The sequence below is a fragment of the Ovis canadensis genome, chromosome 8, assembly GCF_042477335.2.
Source record: "Ovis canadensis isolate MfBH-ARS-UI-01 breed Bighorn chromosome 8, ARS-UI_OviCan_v2, whole genome shotgun sequence".
NCBI classification, from domain to species: domain Eukaryota; kingdom Metazoa; phylum Chordata; class Mammalia; order Artiodactyla; family Bovidae; genus Ovis; species Ovis canadensis.
In genome coordinates this window covers 100,932,015-100,951,368 of record NC_091252.1, presented here as the reverse complement: position 1 = coordinate 100,951,368, position 19,354 = coordinate 100,932,015, and the positions used below count along the sequence as shown (strand labels likewise).

General features: G+C 52.3%; 1 protein-coding gene across 2 annotated transcripts in view; it reads left to right on the top strand.

Moving 5' to 3' along the window:
- RPS6KA2 (ribosomal protein S6 kinase A2) overlaps positions 1 to 19,354 on the top strand; it is a 334,483-nt gene that overhangs the window by 37,604 nt on the left and 277,525 nt on the right. Inside the window, exons 1-2 of one of the 2 annotated variants that reach the window (XM_069599348.1) lie at positions 15,625 to 15,798; positions 15,890 to 15,940. In XM_069599348.1, coding sequence (XP_069455449.1) covers positions 15,757 to 15,798; positions 15,890 to 15,940 — 93 coding nt within the window. In that variant the 5' untranslated portion in view covers positions 15,625 to 15,756. Of the gene's footprint in view, positions 1 to 15,624; positions 15,799 to 15,889; positions 15,941 to 19,354 lie in introns of those variants that run through there. The other variant, XM_069599347.1, reaches the window with a different exon arrangement.

Genomic DNA, 19,354 nt, shown 5'->3' with positions numbered 1-19,354 from the left:
TTTTAGTCATATTTAATATTTCTCATTGTAGCGCTTAACTCTTGAAAACCAATTATGGAGATCAGAAGCATGATCAAAACCATCACCAGAATCCTCAGAGACTTCAGCAACCTTAGAGAATTTCAAGAGGAAAATTCTCAGAGGCTCCTGTGTGTACAATGTGGGATCCACAAACCCAGACTGGAAATGCCAGCAGCGGTTTCAGAGGCAGTTTTCAGCCGCCTTGTGTCTAGTTATCCTCAAACATCTTAGAAGTGATTTTCAGCCTTGTTTGCTCATCCCCATGGGAGTTTCAATGTTTGAATTTGAGAAGATAGCTTAGAAATGCAGCTGGAAAATTCAGGGATGTTTTCTAGATTTAATGCAAAATGAAACATCCCTCGCCGCCCAGCTTCTCTCTCTGCTGTAACTGTGCAGCCGAGGGGAGCAGGGACCCCTCCCTGTGGGTCCTAGACCCAGATCCCGGGAAAGTTTGGGTGCAGGATGTGGTTTCAAGGAAGTCCAGGCAATTCAGGAGCATTTGGCTCCTGGTGGGTCCGGCTGGGTCTGTGGTTCAGGGCTCGTTGCCTGACTTGTTGGGATGGTCCCTTCCCTGGGATCCACACGACTCAGACCTTGAGGGGTCCCTGCCGTGTGGGGCTCAGGACCCAGAGGCCTTCTTTCCCTTGCTCCCTTAGCACCTCCTTTCTTCTCTGTGAGTGCCGGCGCCCAGCCCCAGTTCTCCTGGGGTTCAGGAGGGCCCAGGACCTGTGCTGGGGCAAGAACCCGCCCCCAGGAGGCTTTCCCTTCTTAGCGGATTTTCACCTGTGCCCCCTCCCACATCTCTGACCTCCCACGTGGCCAGGTCCAGGGTGAAGGGCAGGCACACCCCAGCTGGTCCGGCACCTCACAGACCGACCAGGTGCGCGGGGCTTAAGGGCCCATACCTGTGACGTCACCCAACAAAACCTAGTCCGAAGCAGAAGGCTGTCACTTGGCCCTCGAGTCCGCGTCTCAGCACGGTGGGGGCGCGTTTGTGAGCTGTGGGGGACCAAGCGCTCACTGCCTTTTGTTACACTCAGGCTGCAAATGCGAACACATCTGGTCTGTGGGGTCGCACAGAGTCGGACACGACTGAAGCGACTCAGCAGCAGCAGCAGCCAGTTAGCACCGGGTTTAAAAACAGCTTGCCCCCCCGCCCTCGTATGCTTCACCAGGAGCTTCCCAGGTGGCGCCAGGGGTAAAGAACCCGGCTGCTAATGCAGCAGACATCAGAGACCCAGGTTCGATCCCTGGGTCGGGAAGATGCCCTGGAGGAGGGCATGGCAGCCCACTCCAGTACGTACTCTTGCCCGGAGAATCCCGTGGACAGAGGAGCCTGACAGGCTACAGTCTGCGGGGTCACAAAGGATCGGACACGACTGAGTGACTTAGCATGCCCACACGCACGCTTCATCAGTGGAAGTTTGTTTTTTGATTTTCCTTTTGGAGAATATTTAGTGAAACTGCACAATAATTTCTGGGTCTCCTTTCTGGACATTTTTTTTTAAGGCGCTAATTAGTTTGTACAAAGCCTCAGGGTCAAAGAGACAGATTTAGTATGCAGTGTTTAAGGAGTACTGGTTAAAAGGAACGACGGAAAATCAATGTAGGCTTTAAAAGGCATTTCACTTGCCCTCATTTTGTCATTTTATAAGCATGTTATGTGCTGCCTGTCACTGGATCACAGAGACGATCACTTTGAAAGGAGTGAACTGTTAGTGCATTTTAACCTTATGGTTACCCTCGAGTAAATTATTTTGTTTTTGTTAATAAGGTGACTTGTCTGATTTTCTCTATTTCTTAGTAAAGCTTCCAACCACTGGTTGCACTTTGGTGTGATTTAGTCCAGGGAATATTCTGGGTCACTGGTGGGCTGGGTGCACCTGGATACTTCTCCCAAGTCTTGTGCCTCAGTTTCTCCATCTGGGGGCTGGGGGTGCCTGCTGTCACCCCTCCCCACCACCAAGGGGTGACCTGAAAACACCCAGTTCCTGCCTGGTACCTGGTGTCCCCCAGCGGAGGTGGTGGCTTTGCTGTGGGACTGTCCCCATGTCCTGGTGTCAGGATTCTACCTTATTTTGAGCCTTATTTTATTATGTACTCTATTTTCCAGTATTTTTCCATGAATAAGTTAACATAAGAGTCCCTGTAACTAACTAGAAGTCATTCACTTCTGTTTTGTGTTCGCTGAGGTCTAGGGAGGGATTTTAAAAAATATTTTGTAAAATCCCCCTCACCCCACCGACCCTGGCTTTTTGCAACTGCACGCCTTTAAGACTATTTGATTATTCCTCCTAATCCTTTCCCTCTAATCAGTTATAGACTCTTTATATAATTAAGTGATAGGACATAAATTTAAATGTGTTTTCTCAAAATCTTAAAACGTTTGCATCCAAATATACTCATCAATTACAAATTATGTGTGTGAGTATATGTATGTGAAACATTTTAAATATTTTTAGAGCTTAAAAGTTTCAAATAATTATAAAAATAAAATGGCTTGTCAAGAGTCATACAAACCTTTCTTTTCCTTTTACTTCCCCCTCTGCCAGCCCCTTCTATTTCATTTTTGTTTTCCCTGGATCCTCTATGGTTTTCCTTTGTCTCCATAGCTATCAATTATGCTTTCCAAAAGTCGAGCATATCAGATCCTTCTAAACACTTTAAATATCTTTAAAAGCACATGATTAGCGTCCTTTAAAGATACACAGGTAAGTTATTACCGAACTGACGACAACACCTCTGAGACACCCTAATGGAAATGGCAATGCCCCGCCTTCCAGTGTTTTCCCTGCCTTCTTCTACAGAAACGCTGAGTCCATCAGAGGCTCGAGATCGCTCCCTCTCACTCTCGTTTCCGGTGTATCTAAACTCTTGGCATTTATCCAGATCCTTTTGTAGAGTCCAAATTTTATTCCTTCTGGATTCTTCCTGTTTTGAAAGCTAAAATGAGGCATCGTATGTCAGTTGTTTTACATTGTAAATGTTCTTTGCAACTAAGGGCAAACTGAAGCCTTGCGTTTCCAGTGCCTCTCATGAAATAAAATCATTTCCCTGGGACAGGTGATGAAGAGAAGGCCAGTGGGATTTGTAATCATCTCCAGTGAAGAAATGTCCACCACACAGATACATACAAGCTCAATTAGGCCGGTTAGCTCCTTCATACCCTCCCCAACTCCTTCTTTTAAAGACCTCATCCAGACAGGGGACCAGGATGTGGGGAAGGACGGAGTCACAGAACCTGCCTCTCACCCCGGCCTGTGATCTGGGCGCCTGAGGGCAGATGCTGGCACGGATATGTCGGAATCACAGAAGACCCTCTGCCTGGACTGCTGCACTGCGGGCCTGATGGCCCCGGAGTTCACTGTCATCTGGGACTCAGAGAAGTAACTGACTTATTTTTCTAGACCTCCCGAGGACTGGCCTAATTGAAACAGTGTTTTCCCGGATGTAAATAAGTTCATCACACCAGGGACTGACTGCCAGACTGCAAGAAGCGAAACAAGGAGCCGCCCCCACCACCCCTGAAGCAGCTGCTTCCCTGCCCCCCAAAACAGACACAGGGGTCTCCTCAGCAGACCTGAGGGCCAGGGCCCCCAGACAGCTAATGCCTTTTTGCATCAAAGCTTTTTTAATTACAAAGTGGAACTCCTCTAGCATTTAAACATGTTGACATTTCAAAATAAAGCTACTGTAACACTCTGAAATGTTTCCCCTGGAATCTAAACACTGTAGCAATTGGATAACCCACCAGCATTTTGCTGAAAAAATACACGAAAATGCTTTTAGCTGAACAGGCATAAATTTTTGTGACTCTTTAATCCTTGAATTCGGCTTTCCCTTCCATTTGTCCCTTAGGATGTTATCCTAATGTGATAAACATGGGTATTTGATAAAAAGTCGTCCATTCATCACCTTATTGGAGAAGGGAATGGCAACCCACTCCAGTATTCTTGCCCGGAGAATCCCATGGACAGAGGAGCCTGTAGGAGTCCATGGGGTCGAAAAGAGTCGGACGTGAGTGAGCACATCACCTTATATATTCTTGCAGAAAAAAAAAAATCTGTTCATAAATTGAAAATGATCTTTAAACTGAATTTTCTGTAACCACAAGACTATTACGTTTCCTTTGAATTATTACAATTTTTGGTATACAGTTGATTAAAATAATTGTTAAATATAAGAAGGTGATGGGAAAGTCAGCGTGTGAGTGACAGGGACAGTGCCCCAGGCTCATATGTGGGGTTAGTGCCCTTAAAGGAGACCCCAGAGCACGGCCTCGCCCTCTTCCTGCCACGCGAGGGCACAGCAAGAGGACTGCTAGCTGCAAGCCTCCTGAGAGCTTCCGTTTCCGGCGCTGCAGGCGGCTCGTCTCCTCCGGGGGCCCGCCCTGAGCGAGACCTTCCAGTCTGAACACTGGAGGCTTCAGCCCAAGACAGGGAGTTTTAATCAACTATTCCTTTGATTCTTGCTTTTAAAAGGCTTTTTACCCTACACTGCAATGGCCCCCCACTCCAGTACTCTTGCCTGGAAAATCCCATGGACGGAGGAGCCTGGTCGGCTGCAGTCCATGGGGTCGCTAAGAGTAGACACGACTGAGCGACTTCACTTTCACTTTTCACTTTCATGCATTGGAGAAGGAAATGGCAACCCACTCCAGTGTTCTTGCCTGGAGAATCCCATGGACCGAGAAACCTGGCGGGCTACAGTCCATAGAGTCACAAAGAGTCGGACACGACTGAGCGACTTAGCGTGCACCCCCGTGTGAGATCTTAGTTCCCAGACCAGAGATTCGACCAATGTCCTCTGCATTCAAGGTGGATTCGTCTTCTTTTTTTTTTTTCAGAGTTGATTCCCAGGGAAGACCCTCTTTACTCTTTAAATTTGATTTTCCAAAGCAATGAATCAGTGTTTTGCCTCTGCTGGGAAGTTAAATGTCGTGAGCACGTTCTTCTTCACATAGACTTAAAGCTCTCAGCTTACTTATGTCACTGAGCGCTCTAGCTTTGTCTGCAGTTTAGTGCTGTGTGTGATTAAAATTAGAGCTTTAGAATGAAATTAAAGACATGCTGGTGGTGGTGCTGTTTGCTCTTCGCTGTGGTGCGTTTGACGAGACCAGGCAGCTGCTGGGAGGTCCCCTGACTGGGCTTCCTTCTCTGGAAGCATCTCTGTGGTGACTGCGTGCTCCTGAGCACCCACTTTAACAGCTGCCCCTGTGGCTGGCACATGAGCGTGGGTCGCCGGCTCAGAAGGTCCAGGTGCCCAGCTCTGGTCGGCACACTGCGTTAGCTGGACCGCTGGAAGAGTCGGTGCTGGGAAAGCTCCTCAGGCAGGCCTGGGCGTAGGTCAGTTGCCGGATGCTTGATCCATCACTCGGCTCCTCAGGCTGTGCCCCCAACATGCTCAGCAGTGTTACTGCTCCAGCCTCCTCCCACGCTGGACGGTTTCCATCCAGTGATGTGCAGCTAAAGTCAAGAAGCGCTAAGAAGCACGTGGAGGACAGGGTCAGGCGGGTGGGATGTGGAGTCACTGGGGGGTTGCTGGAGACAGCCCCGCTTAGAGAGGAGCTGGAGACCACCCCCACGACCCCCGGCAATGCAAGCCCTCCCGCCCCAGGGGGTGTGGGGGAGTCAGCAAACGCGTCCTACAGCCACTCCCGTGTTCCTATCTCGTCCTGGCCCACATGCATGCGTGTGAAGATGCTTCAGTCGTGACCCCATGGACCGTGGCCCACGAGGCTCCTCTGTCCATGGGATTCTCCAGGCATGAGTACTGGAGTGGGTTGCCATTCCCTTCTCAGGGCATCTGAGACCCAGGGATCGAACCCGTCTCTCTTACGTGTCCTGCATTGGCAGGTGGGTTCTTTACCACTAGCGCCACTTGGGAAGCCCTGGTCCACAGTGACCAGCGACAGAAATGGAGATGCTTTGCCCTGGGAAATGAAGTCAGCAGTGACACCAGCTTTCCTCGCTGCCGAGTGCATCAGGGTGATGAAGGCATATATTCTGGTTTCCTCAGATCATACGAAGTGCTCATCAGGGATTATTGGGAAAGAAACTTTGCATGTTTTTCTGCTCACATTGGTCAAAATTCTTTTGGTCTGAGAGCTAAAAAGCAAGACAACTTTTATGTGCTCAGTTATTATCTGATATGATTATTTTGTCAGATTATTGACCTTCTCGAACGAAGGGGAGGAGAGAGAGACTTCTCTTGGCAAAATATCTAACACATTCTAAAAACACATTTGAGTGACTGGAATCTCTTATACACAAGATTGAGGGAGTAAACCCATAAGTGCTTTTTTCCCCCTTTTTCATAAGTGCTTTTAAAAAGCAAAATGATTGGAAGCAAATTGTAATGGTTAAGAACATAGGCTTTGGATTTCAGTTTCAATCCCAGCTCTATCAGGCATACGATTTTGGGAATCTTCCTGACCCTCTGCCTTTGTTAGTCTCATCATAAGAAGCGTGGAGTTTGTACCTCATGCAGTTACCGTAGGGACTGAGGGAGGCAGGCGTCTAAACTGCTGTTCTTCAGATGTTTTCAGGAACACTGTGTACAAACGGTAATTACTTTAGAAACAGTCAAGCCTGTAGTGAGTAGGAGAAAAGAGGCATAGCTCCCAGAAACCAGCAGAGCAATTCCTGTTTCTCCATCAGCAGGCCCCCCGAGTCGCGCTGAGCTGCCCAGGCGGCCTCGAGGGTGGTGCCACACGGAGTGTGGAAGAGAAAGAGCCCTGGTCCCGCCCCCGCTTCCCGGGCAGGGAGGGGCTTTACATCAAGCGGGAACGTTTCAGTATCACAAGGACTGGGAGACTCTTCCGTCTTCAGAAGTGAGAGCCACCGTTATGAACGAGAGGGCCTGAACGGGTCAGGGTTCTCCAATGAGACAGACCAGCAGGGCGTGCTGCGCTAAGTCGCTCAGTCATGCCCGACTTTTTGGGACCCCATGCCCTGTAGCCCACCAGGCTCCAGTCAGGATTCTCCAGACGAGGATACTAGAGTGGGTTGCCATGCCCTCCTCCAGGGGATCTTCCTGACCCAGGGATCGAATCCATGTCTCTTAGACAGATGACAGGCTGAGTGAGAAAGGAAAGATGTTTATTCTAAGGACCTGGCTCACACGGTTGGGGGAGCTAGCAGGTCTGAGACGTGCCTCAGCTGTGTAGCCACGTTCCTCTGACCTGCGGATCAGGCCTGGATGGACCCAGCCTGTGCTGGGGGCTGGAGCAGGGTCAAGGCAGCCAGCCCTGCTCCCTGGGACTGGGAACCAGTCCCGCTTTATTCTGGTGGGCTTCTTAAAAGGAGGCAGGGAGGAAAGAACGAGATGGTTAGCGTTCTCTCTGAACTGTGGTCCGCCATACTGCTTCTTTAGACAGAGTTCTGGTCCTCAAAGGCTGAGGGAGGACCTTGACATTCTGCTCGGATTCAGCTGCCATTTGGACAAGATGGCCACAGGCTACATATGTTACTGCCCGAGCTGTGTCCACAGCTTGGCACAGAGCGTTTCAGAGTCAGGAAAAGTGTCCAGCCTGGGTTTGCTGACCACACTGAACTGATTTGCAAAGCAATGTTGAGGACACTCGAGTCTCAATTTAAGATAAGTGCGTATTTTCTGCAGGTGCAGAGAAAGGTATAAGTAGTGTGTTAAAATGTCCATAAAATAATCCCAGTGTCCGGGATTGGCTTACATTTCAAGTCTAATTACTGTGATTGTTTAAACACTCTATGGCTATTTTGATCTGGTTACCCGGCTGTTCTGGGTGGACCCACAGAGGAATGCTCTGGCTTCCGAGCCTGTTCAGTCAGCTAAGGCGCTGCGACAGACTTTGACTGGGCAGCTGGGAAAGCAGAAACTTAGTTCCTCTCAGTTCTGGAGGCTGAAAGCCCGAGATCAAGGTGTCGGCAGAATGGTTTCTTCTGAGATGTGTCTCCCAGCCTTGCAGACGGCTGGCATCTCCCTGTGTCCGGAAGCAGGCGTCCCTAGTCTCCCCTGATAAGCTACTCAGGCAGCCGCGTGACCTTATGTACATAATTGCCTCTGTGAAGACCACGTGTCCCCCGCGGTCACCTTCTAAGGCGCCAGGGGCTAGAGCTTCAGTCTCTGAGGGAGGGCGATTCAGCCCGCAACAGTTCGTGTTTATCAATGATGTTAGCAGGCATGTTTTTAATCTGTGCATGGATGGAATCATTGTGTGCTTCCTTCTGGAACTTTTTAATTTTTGAGGTTTATCCTTGTCAGTTATGTAGCCCTAGTTCATTATTTTTGAGTGCTATGTAGCATTTCACAATATGAACAATATCAGCTTATTTTTCCGTTCCCTTACCAAGAAGCCAAGTTAGATGACTTTCATTTTTTTGTTCTGTAAAATGGTGCTCAATGTCTCATGAACACATGCTAGAATTTTTCTCCCTAGTCTAGATACCTAACAGTGAAATTGCTGACCACAAGATACGTGCATTTTCAGATTAACTGGTACTGAGACGCCCTCTCCACGGCGGCTCATTCATTTATTCCCCCTCTGACAGCCCATCAGACCTCCTGTGTCTCAAAACATGCACCAGCTGCCACTGGATACAATTTTCTACTATCCTGCTGTTTGTTCAGTTCAGTTCAGTCACTCAGTCGTGCCTGACTCTTTGCGACCCCATGAACCGCAGCACGCCAGGCCTCCCTCTCCATCACCAACTCCCCGAGTTCACTCAGACTCACGCCCATTGACTCGGTGATGCCATCCAACCATCTCATCCTCCGTCATCCCTTTCTCCTCCTGCCCTCAATCTTTCCCAGCATCTGGGTCTTTTCCAGTGAGTCAACTCTTCACATCAGGTGGCCAAAGTACTGGAGTTTCAGTTTAACATCAGTCCTTCCAATGAACACCCGGGACTGATCTCCTTTAGGATGGACTGGTTGGATCTCCTTGCAGTCCAAGGGACTCCCAAGAGTCTTCTCCAACACCACAGTTCAAAAGCATCAATTCTTTGGCGCTCAGCTTTCTTTATAGTCCAACTCTCACATCCATACATGACTACTGTTTGCAGGAGCAAGGAAATTCTAGCCCTAGATATATACGCAGGGACTCAAACACATACATGTAGATGCATGTTCATACATGTACTCACATGTTCACAGCAGCACTGATCACAACTACCAATAGCTGGCAACAGCTGGAGCGTCTGCCCAGAGGAATGGATGAGCAGACGGCGAGTGTACAGACAAGGCAATCAGGACCTGATACAGGCGAAACCAGACACAAAAATCCACACATCGTCTTGTCAACCTGGTAGCCAAGAGCAGTTCTGTGTGAGCAAAAGTGAGTTTGTCTGGGGAGAGCGGAGGAACTGCAGCTTGAGACAAGCGGGCCGGAGTAGCCGGGGCCCTTCTCGCCTCCTTCCTTCCTCCTCACAGTTCATTTATTCACTGGGCCACCTTTTTATCTCCCCCTCCCCTCCGAGCGTGCACGGTGGGACAGTCCTCAGGCGCCTTTATCTGCAGCCTCGCTGAGGGGAGATGTGCGGCGGAAGGGGCGGGGCGGGGCGGGGAGGCGTGTGTGTTAGGTCTCGGGGGAAGCTGGGGAGGGCCGTTTTGAACCAGTTTATTGGAGAAGAGCTGGAGTTTCTCACTGGCTGCGCGCCCTGTCACCGTCCTTCTTTTCTCAAAGCCAGAGGTGGCATCCCCAGGTGCAAAGTGTCCTCCGTCTTCACAATGCCCAAGTCAGCCTCATCCCCCGGCTTCCCGCTGGGGACGCAAGGCTGGCGCGAGGGAGAGCGCCCCCTGCAGGGCCCCACGTGAAGTGAGCCTTCCGGCATGTATTTCTGCAGCCTGGCTCCCCTGATGAGACGCTTCCAGAGGGGACATCCACAGAGACAGAGTGTAGACTGCATTGCCGGGGCCTGGGCCGGGCTGGGGCTCGGGGAGGGCGAGGAGCGGCTGCCTAACGCATACGCGCTTTTCTGCCAAAGTGATGAACTTATTTTGGAATAGATAGTGATGTTTACACAACCCTGTGCATGCTAAATTGCTCAGTCGTGTCCGACTCTTCGCCACCCCGTGGACTGTAGCCCGCCAGGCTCCTCTGTCCACGGGATTCTCCAGGCAAGAACACTGGAGTGGGTTGCCATGCCCTCCTCCAGGGGGTCTTCCCGACCCAGGGACTGCCGGCGGATTCTTTACCGCTGGGCCGCCACGAATGCACTAAACACCATCAAATTAGACGTTCTAAATGCTCAGTCCCCTGTTAGGTGCATGCTCCCCAGTGGTGGTCCACCCCTGGCGCCGCGTTTAGCCCCTGGGGGTTCTCGCCTCCTTCCTTCCTCCTCACAGTTCATTTATTCACTGGGCCACCTTTCTATCTCCCCCTCCCCTTCGAGTGTGCACGGTGGGACAGTCCTCAGGAGCCTTTATCCGCAGCCTAGTTGGGGGGAGACGTGCTCTGAGCTGCTCTCCTCCCAGTTATCACTGCCCGGCCCGGCCCGGCCCCTGGGGTGGAGGAGAAGGAGCGGTGACCCGCTAGGCGGGGCACCTGTCCCGAACAGGCGTGGCCTCCCCTGGGACCGGCCACACAGGCCTTGGCTCGTTTTATCTGGAAAGGACACAGGGTGCAGCCCCGAAACCAGCAACGGGCTGAAGAGGGCGGGCTTCTCGGGGGCTGAGGCTGTGACACGCCTATGGACCCACTGTTCTGTGCTTAGTCTCTCAGCCCTGTCCAGCTCTGTATGACCCCCTGGACTGTAGCCCGCCAGGCTCCTCTGTCCATGGGATTCTCCAGGCAAGGATACTGGAGTGGGTGGCCATGCCCTCCTGCAGGGGATCTCCCCAACCCAGGTATCGAACCTGGGTCTCCTGTGTTTCAGGCGAATTCTTTACTGTGTGAGCTACACCAGGGAAGCATTAACCCACTGGAGTCTATGAAAAGCCGGACAGCCCATGGACCTCTGGAGCTTTGGGTCCCCAGGGGAGGGGGAGAGGAGGGTCTGGAAACGGGAGGCTGTAGAAAACAAGCCCGCCTTCCCCCAGTCGGTCTCCGCGGGCAGGCAGCACCTTATTCCCAGGGGCGCATCAGTGAGGCCTCAGGAGCGGACTGTCCAGCCGCTCGTGTGTGTGTGTGTGTGGGGGGGGGGGGGGGTGGGGGCGGCCTCTCCCAGGCTGCGTCCTCTGCTGCCCCCTGGTGGATGACTCAGGTTGGGCGGGGAAGCCGCCGCGGCGCGGGAGGGCAGACTGACCTTCTGCAGCCGCCCCGCGGCAGGGCAGTGGGAGGTGGGGGCGACGGTGGGCGTCCACGCCGCCACCATCCGAAGACCTTCATGACTCAGTACAGCAGAGGGTCTGCTGGATAAGCCCAACAGCGTCAGGGCACTGCTTTGGTAATCGCTAAATGTTTCCAAATGACAGACCCTTAAATTGATCCATGCCCTCTTTATAAGGAGTAGGCTTCAGGCGCGTCCAGTGTGGCCTTCGGGTCAGGCCGGACAGCCTTGCATGCCAGTGTCTCTGCTGCCCTCTGCTGTCTCTGCTTTGCTCTCCCTCCCTCATGAGCTGGCAGGTGGAATAAAGGACCTTTCAGTTCAGTTCACTTCAGCTCAGTCGCTCAGTTGTGTCCAACTCTTTCGACCCCGTGGACCGCAGCACCCCAGGCCTCCCTGTCCATCACCAACTCCCAGAGTCTGCTCAAACTCATATCCACTGAGTCGGTGATGCCACCCACCCATCTCATCCTCTGCCGTCCCCTTCTCCTCCTGCCCCCAATCCCTCCCAGCATCAGGGTCTTTTCCAATGAGTCAGCTCTGCGCATCAGGTGGCCAAAGTCTTGGAATTTCAGCTTCAGCATCAGTCCTTCCAATGAATATTCAGGACTGATTTCCTTTAGGATGGACTGGTTGGATCTCCTTGCAGTCCAGCGAACTCTCAAGAGTCTTCTCCAACACCACAGTTCAAAAGCATCAATTCTTCGGCCCTCAGCCTTCTTCACAGTCCAACTCTCACATCCATACATGACCACAGGAAAAACCATAGCCTTGACTAGATGGACCTTTCTTGGCAAAGTAATGTCTCTGCTTTTGAATATACTATCTAGGTTGGTCATAACTTTCCTTCCAAGGAGTAAGCGTCTTTTAATTTCATGGCTGCAATCACCATCTGCAGTGATTTTGGAGCCCCCCAGAATTAAGTCTGACACTGTTTCCACTGTTTCCCCATCCATTTCCCATGAAGTGATGGGACCGGATGCCAGGAGTATGTGTCTTTTAATTTCATGGCTGCAGCCACCAGCTGCACTGATTTTGGAACCCCAAAATAAAGTCAGCTACTGTTTCCACTGTTTCCCCATCTATTTGCCATGAAGTGATGGGACTGGATGCCATCATCTTAGTTTTCTGAATGTTGAGCTTTAAGCCAACGTTTTAGATCTAGTCAAGCCCCTGGAGGTCGACTCCTGGGGATCACAGACGTGCTGGCCAGTGCTCTCAGAGCAGGGTGGGCTGTCTTGGGGCTCCTCTTTACTGCTCCACCTGGGGGACCCCTTCCTTTTCCTGCATCATCCTCAAGCTCAACTCTGCTTGAGGCCCCTGCAAGCCAGACGTCTAACATGTACAGCTCGTTTCTCTGGGCTCCCTGACACCACCTCACCTCATCTTTGCAAACGCGGAAACCCAGGCACAGTGGTTGAGTGCCTTGCCCAGCGCCTGGTGTCTGGAAGCGTGCTCTGGCCTGCTGTCCCACAGCCTGGGCACCAGCCCCTGGTGGCTGCCTCTCCTGGAAGGCCAGCAGTGCCAGCAGGGGAAGGGCTGGGCGGGAGCGGGAGCCCCAGCTTTCTACGAGACCGGCAGCCATCACTTCTGTGCACATTTGTGAATTCAGGACACCGGCGACCCTCCAGGCAAAACCTGGCTTTCCAAGAATCAACCCCATGAGCTAATTTCATTTGGGAATTAAGAGCATATTCAGTCAACTGCTTGCTTGTCAAAATTGGGCATCCAGGGACTGTGCACAGAGTTTTCCAGGAAACAGCGACTCTGGGAATGAGCCTGACCTTCTTACATTGTAAAATCGGACTGTCCGCTTTATATGCTGAAACCCAGATATTGAGAAGACCTTGAAGCATTGAAGGAAGCTTCCTACCCAGACCGGAAACCCCAGCACTGAGCACAGAGCACGTGGCCCTCGGGTGTGCCCTGTGGCACACGACCGCTTTCTGGGGCTCTATGCAGACATTCAAGCCATGATTCTCCCCAAATGGTCATTGATCCTTGGCTTAGAAAACGCTGGTATTTTATTTCAAATCCACAAAGCACAAAATATTTGCTTGCCCCGGTTTGTTTGACCAGTTTGCTCTTCATGAGATACACCTGGAGTTCAGTCTGCTCAGACGAGGGGTCTTACAGCGTCTCCCCTCTGGCTTGCTCTGCCTTGTGGGCTAGCGTGACGGCCTTGAAGTTACCAGAGGCACTGTGATGAGAGCGAGGCGGCGACGTGACGCGAGGGGCTGGGAGGCGAGAGGAGCGGAGAGGGGCCGACTCAGAGGCAGGACTTCCTGCCGGGCCAGATGGAGCGGCCTGTCCGCCCCCTGCCCTCTCTGGCTCCTCCGCACCTGCCCCTAGCTCTCCTGCTCAGGTGGAGGTGTGATGGGGAGGGTGCCCTGCGCTGTCCAGCATCCCAGGGACGGGGCCGGAGTAGGAGGACCCCGGGCTTCACTCTGCAGTTGGAAAAGCCCCTGCCCCATGTGCCCGCACTTGGGTCTGGCTGCCCGTGGAGCGGGGGGACCGACTGGGGGGCAGCTGGAGGGAGAGAAGGGGTGACGGGGGCCGGTGTGTCTGCAGAATGACGAGAGTCGTCGCTTCATCTTCTGCCATCACTGGTTTCCCTCTCCATTCTCTGAATCTTATCTGCAAACTGGAGACCCGGAAAATGAGACGGAAAGAGGACCAATGACTCTAAAGGAAGGCTATGCAAAATTTAGCAAACCTTTTTCAGGGAGAGTCCCAGACACTGCGTGCTCTGTCCGTGCGCACAGTCCCCGGGTTTCCAGATGGCCGGGCCAGGAGACTCTGCAGGGCGAACCCTGCACGAGAAGGCATTCCTTTGGGGGTTGGCTGTGAGTTGAGAAAGGTAGTGGGTGGATGCGTGGAGTTGTGGGGCTTTGGGGGCCCCCATTTCTTGCTGTTAGGCATTTATTTGTGAATGCACCACTTCCGTGTCCTTAGGGCTCCTTTTCAAGTTGCAGAAACCAGCTCAGACTGGCTGAAGCTCAGTCTGGCTGCTCAGACTGGCAGTTTATCTCCTCCTGTCATTGAAAAGAGATGACTTCTGGCAGCTTTGAACCTAACGGTCCTGAAACTGTCAGCAGGACGCTGACTCTGTCTCCCTCTTTGATCCGAGGCCCATTTCCAGGCCAACAAACTCCGCATCTGCGGTGTGACCCTGTGGCTCCTGCCTGGACAGGCTTTCCCTGGCCTGGGTTCCGTGCCGGGCACGGCACCTGGCGAATGACAGGGCCTGAGTCACGCCCCTGCCGTGGTGGGGGATTGCAGCGGTGGGGTCACTTTCACCAGACTGCGTGGAATCTGCTTCCCACAGGAGGAAAGGGGACATTTGCCGAGGAGGGAGAAACTGGGGGGAGAGAGACCACAGACGTTTGCCCCTAATGTCCTGTGTGGCGAAGGCCAGTGTAGGAGCTGCAGAAACGAGCAGTCAGTCACGTAGAAGGAAGTGTGTTCCTGCCGTTCAACATTCACTGTCCAGCTGGGGGTCGGAGAGCAAGGACTCACGGCCGTGGAGCAGGGCTCGCAGTCTTGGCCGCACCTGGAGGTGATGCAGGCGCTGATGAGCTGGGGTTCCACGTCCAGATGCTCTGTGTCACTGGATCTGGGAGTTTGTAAACTCCATCCACCATGGAGAGGCAGGGACGCAAGGGAATGAGAGCCCTGGCCGGCAGCTGCCCCGTCACCGTGAAGACACGCTAGTGAAGCAGGTGAACTCGCGGTGCTGGTAACCACGGGCTTCTCTCAAGCTGGGGTCCCCACGGGGCCCCTTCCTGTAGCCCATTAGTCAGGAGGGGGCCAAAGTCATGGTTGGGGGGGATCCAGCCCCTCTGTCTTCTGATCCTTGAGCCACAGTTACTAGTCAAGGGTGAAAGAGATATGTTTGCCCACTTTCTCCTGCTCATGTTTTAGTGGATTTGAGCCTCGGAACAGAGAACAGAGGAGAAATGAAGACTATAGCAGAAAATGACAAGCGTGCCCCCAGGATGCTGTGTGCAGAAGCAGGCAAAGCCGTGGTTTCTGTTCTCAAGACTCAAGTCATGGTGCTAAGTAAAGTCTTCAGGTTATGGGAGTTTTGAGTCTAGACAAGGGGAGGCAGGGAGCTGTGTGTGTCTCCAGGCTGAACCCCTATGGCTGAACGTGATTGGAATTTTAATCAGGTGTCCATTGGCCTATTTACAGGTTAGAAGTCTTGCCTGCTGCTGCTGAATGAGCACCTTCCGTAGGACAGAGGGCCTCAAGGTCACCCTAAGATGCTGGCCGGCCCCCAGTGATAACCACAGCTCCTTAGCTGAAGGCTGTGCGTCTGGAGATTAATGAGTGACTTTTTTTTTTTCGGTTACATCTTGAGGTTGGGGATGGGACATCACTTCCTTTGGCTGAATGTAAAAGTTGCTCAAAAGTTTGCAAGTTCCCTTCTTTCGGTGTTTGTACTGACGGGCTTTCTGAGAGCTAGTGAAACTCCTCAAGTTAGACAGCCATGTGGAGATTCATGTTCAGAAACAAAAAGCTGCCAGCCTTGGTGAGTGTCAGTGTAGCCATCCTCCCCGAGCAGCAACCGTCCAGGAAGTCCTGTGACTTAAAGGACTTTTCTTCACTCTCTGCCCCCACAGGACAAGGTTGACCCACCCTCGCTCGAGACAAAGACAGCTGCGTTGGCGGAGGTAAGTGACACCGCCGTGGCTTGCTTTTCTCCACCCGAATATTGGTTACATTTTTTCAAAAACATTCAATGTGAAGTCTTTTTCACTTTGGGGGTTATTTTATGCTGCCCGAAAGCCAGCAGAGCCAGCTGTGGTGTGCTTTTGGAAGAGTGGAAACCCCCCCTCCCCCAGTACGATTTGAATTCTCTGATGCTCTGGGTGAGACCCAGAGCTGCCTGGAGTTGTGTAATAACGTCTTTGTACGGCAGGGGTCTGTCTTGCACGTCACCCTGGGAATGTCACCCAGCAATCCAGGAAGACTGAGTTTTATTCTGAATCCGAGGCCACTGGGGAGGTGGGAGGTGGTGCATGTGACCTCATGCACAGCACTTCTTTGAAATCTCTTTTCTCTGCCTTCACAATGAGCAAATGAGACATCAGAGCTGGGCAGGGCTGCAACGCTGGGCAGCCAGTGCTGGGCAGCCAGTGCTGTCCACACCAGGGGCCAGGGGGCTGGTGGCCGGCCAGCTTCAGGATTCCACTGTGTGTGGAGTTCAGGGTCCGCTGGAAGCTTTTCCAGGAATCTGGCCTAAATGAATCATTTTAGGTGGAGGTAGATTTCTTGTAGGATTTTGAGCAGCTGTCTGGTTGAAATACTGACATTAGAGATAAGGGGTGTTATAAGATGGACTTACAGCTATTTTGTGTCTCCCAGCAATAATAACTCGACCTGCGCCCACGGAACGGGGGCAGCTTTTATTGTCCAGCCTATAGATTCTCCACGGGCTTGGCAGGTACGATGGCCTGATCCCTGTGGGTTCCAAACAGGTCACAGAAGCCTGGGTGCGGGTCAGGCTTATTTAATTTACGTGAATGCATCAAACCACATTCTGTTCATACTAGACAGAACTGCTTCTGGTTGTCAGCATGTTGGACTCTCATAAGAATCTTGCTTCCCTGGCCCTATCAAGGTGGTGGGCCACCAAAACCCGTGCAGTTCGGGAGCTGCTCTGAGAAGTGACGGCTTCTCGGTGACTCACTGTAGGACTGGGGCCTGCGCAGCCCCTGTGTTCCAGGACCTGTAATCTTGGAGCAGACGAAGCTGGGCCATGAGTGGCCGGTCCTGCGTTTGTTTGCTGACATAAACACTTATTACTGAATGCCAGCATTTACTTTTCACATGCTTAGGGTTTTCCTCTCTGAGTCTCACTGTATTTTTATTAGCAGCCCAATCTGAAGAATCTGGTTGGGAAAAAAGTCCTCAATACCATCATCCTGTATGAATAAGATTTCCTTACTAGACATAAAAATTGTGTAATGAAAAGTGAATGATCGACAATCTCTGGTTATATAAAATCTCAGGATGGTTCTAATTTTTTCAGCCTAGTGACTAGACAGATGTCCATACCGTTTTGCAGTGAATCCTAATGTCAGTAAACTCGGAAAACGAGATGTGTTGTAGTGGCAGGAAGCTGGCCTTTCATGCTTTCTTCGTAAGCTTGCCTCAGTCTATTTTATAACCTGTTGAAGAAAAGAATTCCCTGGTGGCTCAGATGGTAAAGAATCTGCCTGCCACGTGGAAGACCCAGCTTTGATCCCTGGGTCAGGAAGATCCCCTGGAGAAGGGAACAGCCACCCACTCCAGTGTTCTTGTCTAGGGAATCCCATGGACAGAGGAGCCTGGTGGGCTACAGTCAGTGTGGTCTCAGAGAGTCAGACACGACTGAGCAACTTTCACTTTTCACTTTCAGCTGATGAGTCTTAGCAAAACTTTTATTCGGCTTTATATATATGGGAAGCCCAGAGATGCACGGGGAAGTACGTGTCTGCTGGAAAATCGAGCTCATTGTTTACACTTTATCACGATCCACGTTTAGACCAGCCACACTGAACAGCAGTGATTCGTCTCACACATAGAAATGAACGAAGGCAAAGAAAAGGAGCCTGGTGGGTGACAGACGGAGTCCTGGGGTTCAGGGTCCAGACAGACGGAGGTGCGGGGCCCTTTGTGAACCGTTCCCTCAGCAGTCAGAGGCCAGGCCCATGAGGTGTGACCTGCAAGAGCCGCAGACAGAACCCGAACGCTCTTCAAGGAGGCTGTTTCTATCAGGCCTGGATCACATCCAAAGTCGAGGCTCCTGGGAGCCCAGGAGCGGCTTTCTGGGCAGCCAGTGACCCTCTGGGGCTCTTGGCCCCTGAGTGGGTGAAAATGGTTGGCTGTGTTTTCAGATTCACCCTGGGTATGATGAGCAGGAGTTCCTTCTCACATTGAGGACTGTTGTTTAGTCGCTAAGTCATATTCAGTTGCAACCCCTGGACTGTAGCCCGCCAGCCTCCTCTGTCCATGAAATTCTCCAGGCTAGAATAATGGAGAGGGTTGCCATTCCCTTCTCCAGGGGATCTTCCCGACCCAGGGATCATACCCACGTCTCCTGCATTGGCAAGTGGGTTCTTTACCACTTCACCACCTGGGAAGCCTCACTGAGGACAGAACCCACAAATCAGAGCCCAGGCCGCATGCCCCGGGCACACCCCGAGGGTATGGGGAAAGTGTGCGGGCAGCCGTGAGTGACGAGTCTGCCTCCCCCTTCTCTCCCCCTCTCTCTCCACGTGTACTTTTGGTAAGACCTTCCAAAACTTTGCATTAGATTGTTACCCCAACTGGGAGCATTATGGGGTCTCCTGTTTAAAACCCTAACGCAGATTCAGCTGTGGACCGTGAGCAGGCACCGCTCATGCCTTTGACAGGAAGCATGATATTATACCAGGCAGGTCAGGGAAAGCTGATGGGCACAGAGCCGCTCGTCCTTAACGTGTTTCACCGGATAAACCTACTCGCGGCCTCCAGCATGACAGTGATTGAATTTCCTCCTTTTCTATTACGGTTTCACTCTTCATTTGATTGCATAGGAAGCTCTTCATTGATTTAGTTTTGGCCGAGCTGGGTCTTCCTGGCTGTTTGTTTCTCTAGTTACGACGAGGGGGGCTGCTCTCCAGCTGCGGGGCACCGGCTTCTCACTGCGCTGACCTCTGTCGGGGAGCAGGGCCCGAGGTGTGCGGGGCTCTCAGCTTCTAGGTGTGTGGGACTCCTGGGTTCTGTCTAGGTGTGCAGGGCTCTAGGGTTCCAGGTGTGCGGGACTCACTGGTTCCAGGTGTGCGGGCCTCCCGGGTTCTAGGTGTGCGGGGCTCTCAGCTTCTAGGTGTGTGGGACTCCTGGGTTCTGTCTAGGTGTGCAGGACTCCCGGGTTCCAGCTGTGTGGGACTCCCAGGCTCCAGGTGTGCGGGACTCCCGGGTTCTGTCTAGGTGTGAGGGACTCCCGGGTTCCAAGTGTGCGGGACTCACTGGCTCCAGGTGTGCAGGGTTCTAGGGTTCCAGGTGTGCGCGGCTCTCAGCTTCTAGGTGTGTGGGACTCCCGGGCTCCAGGCATGCGGGAC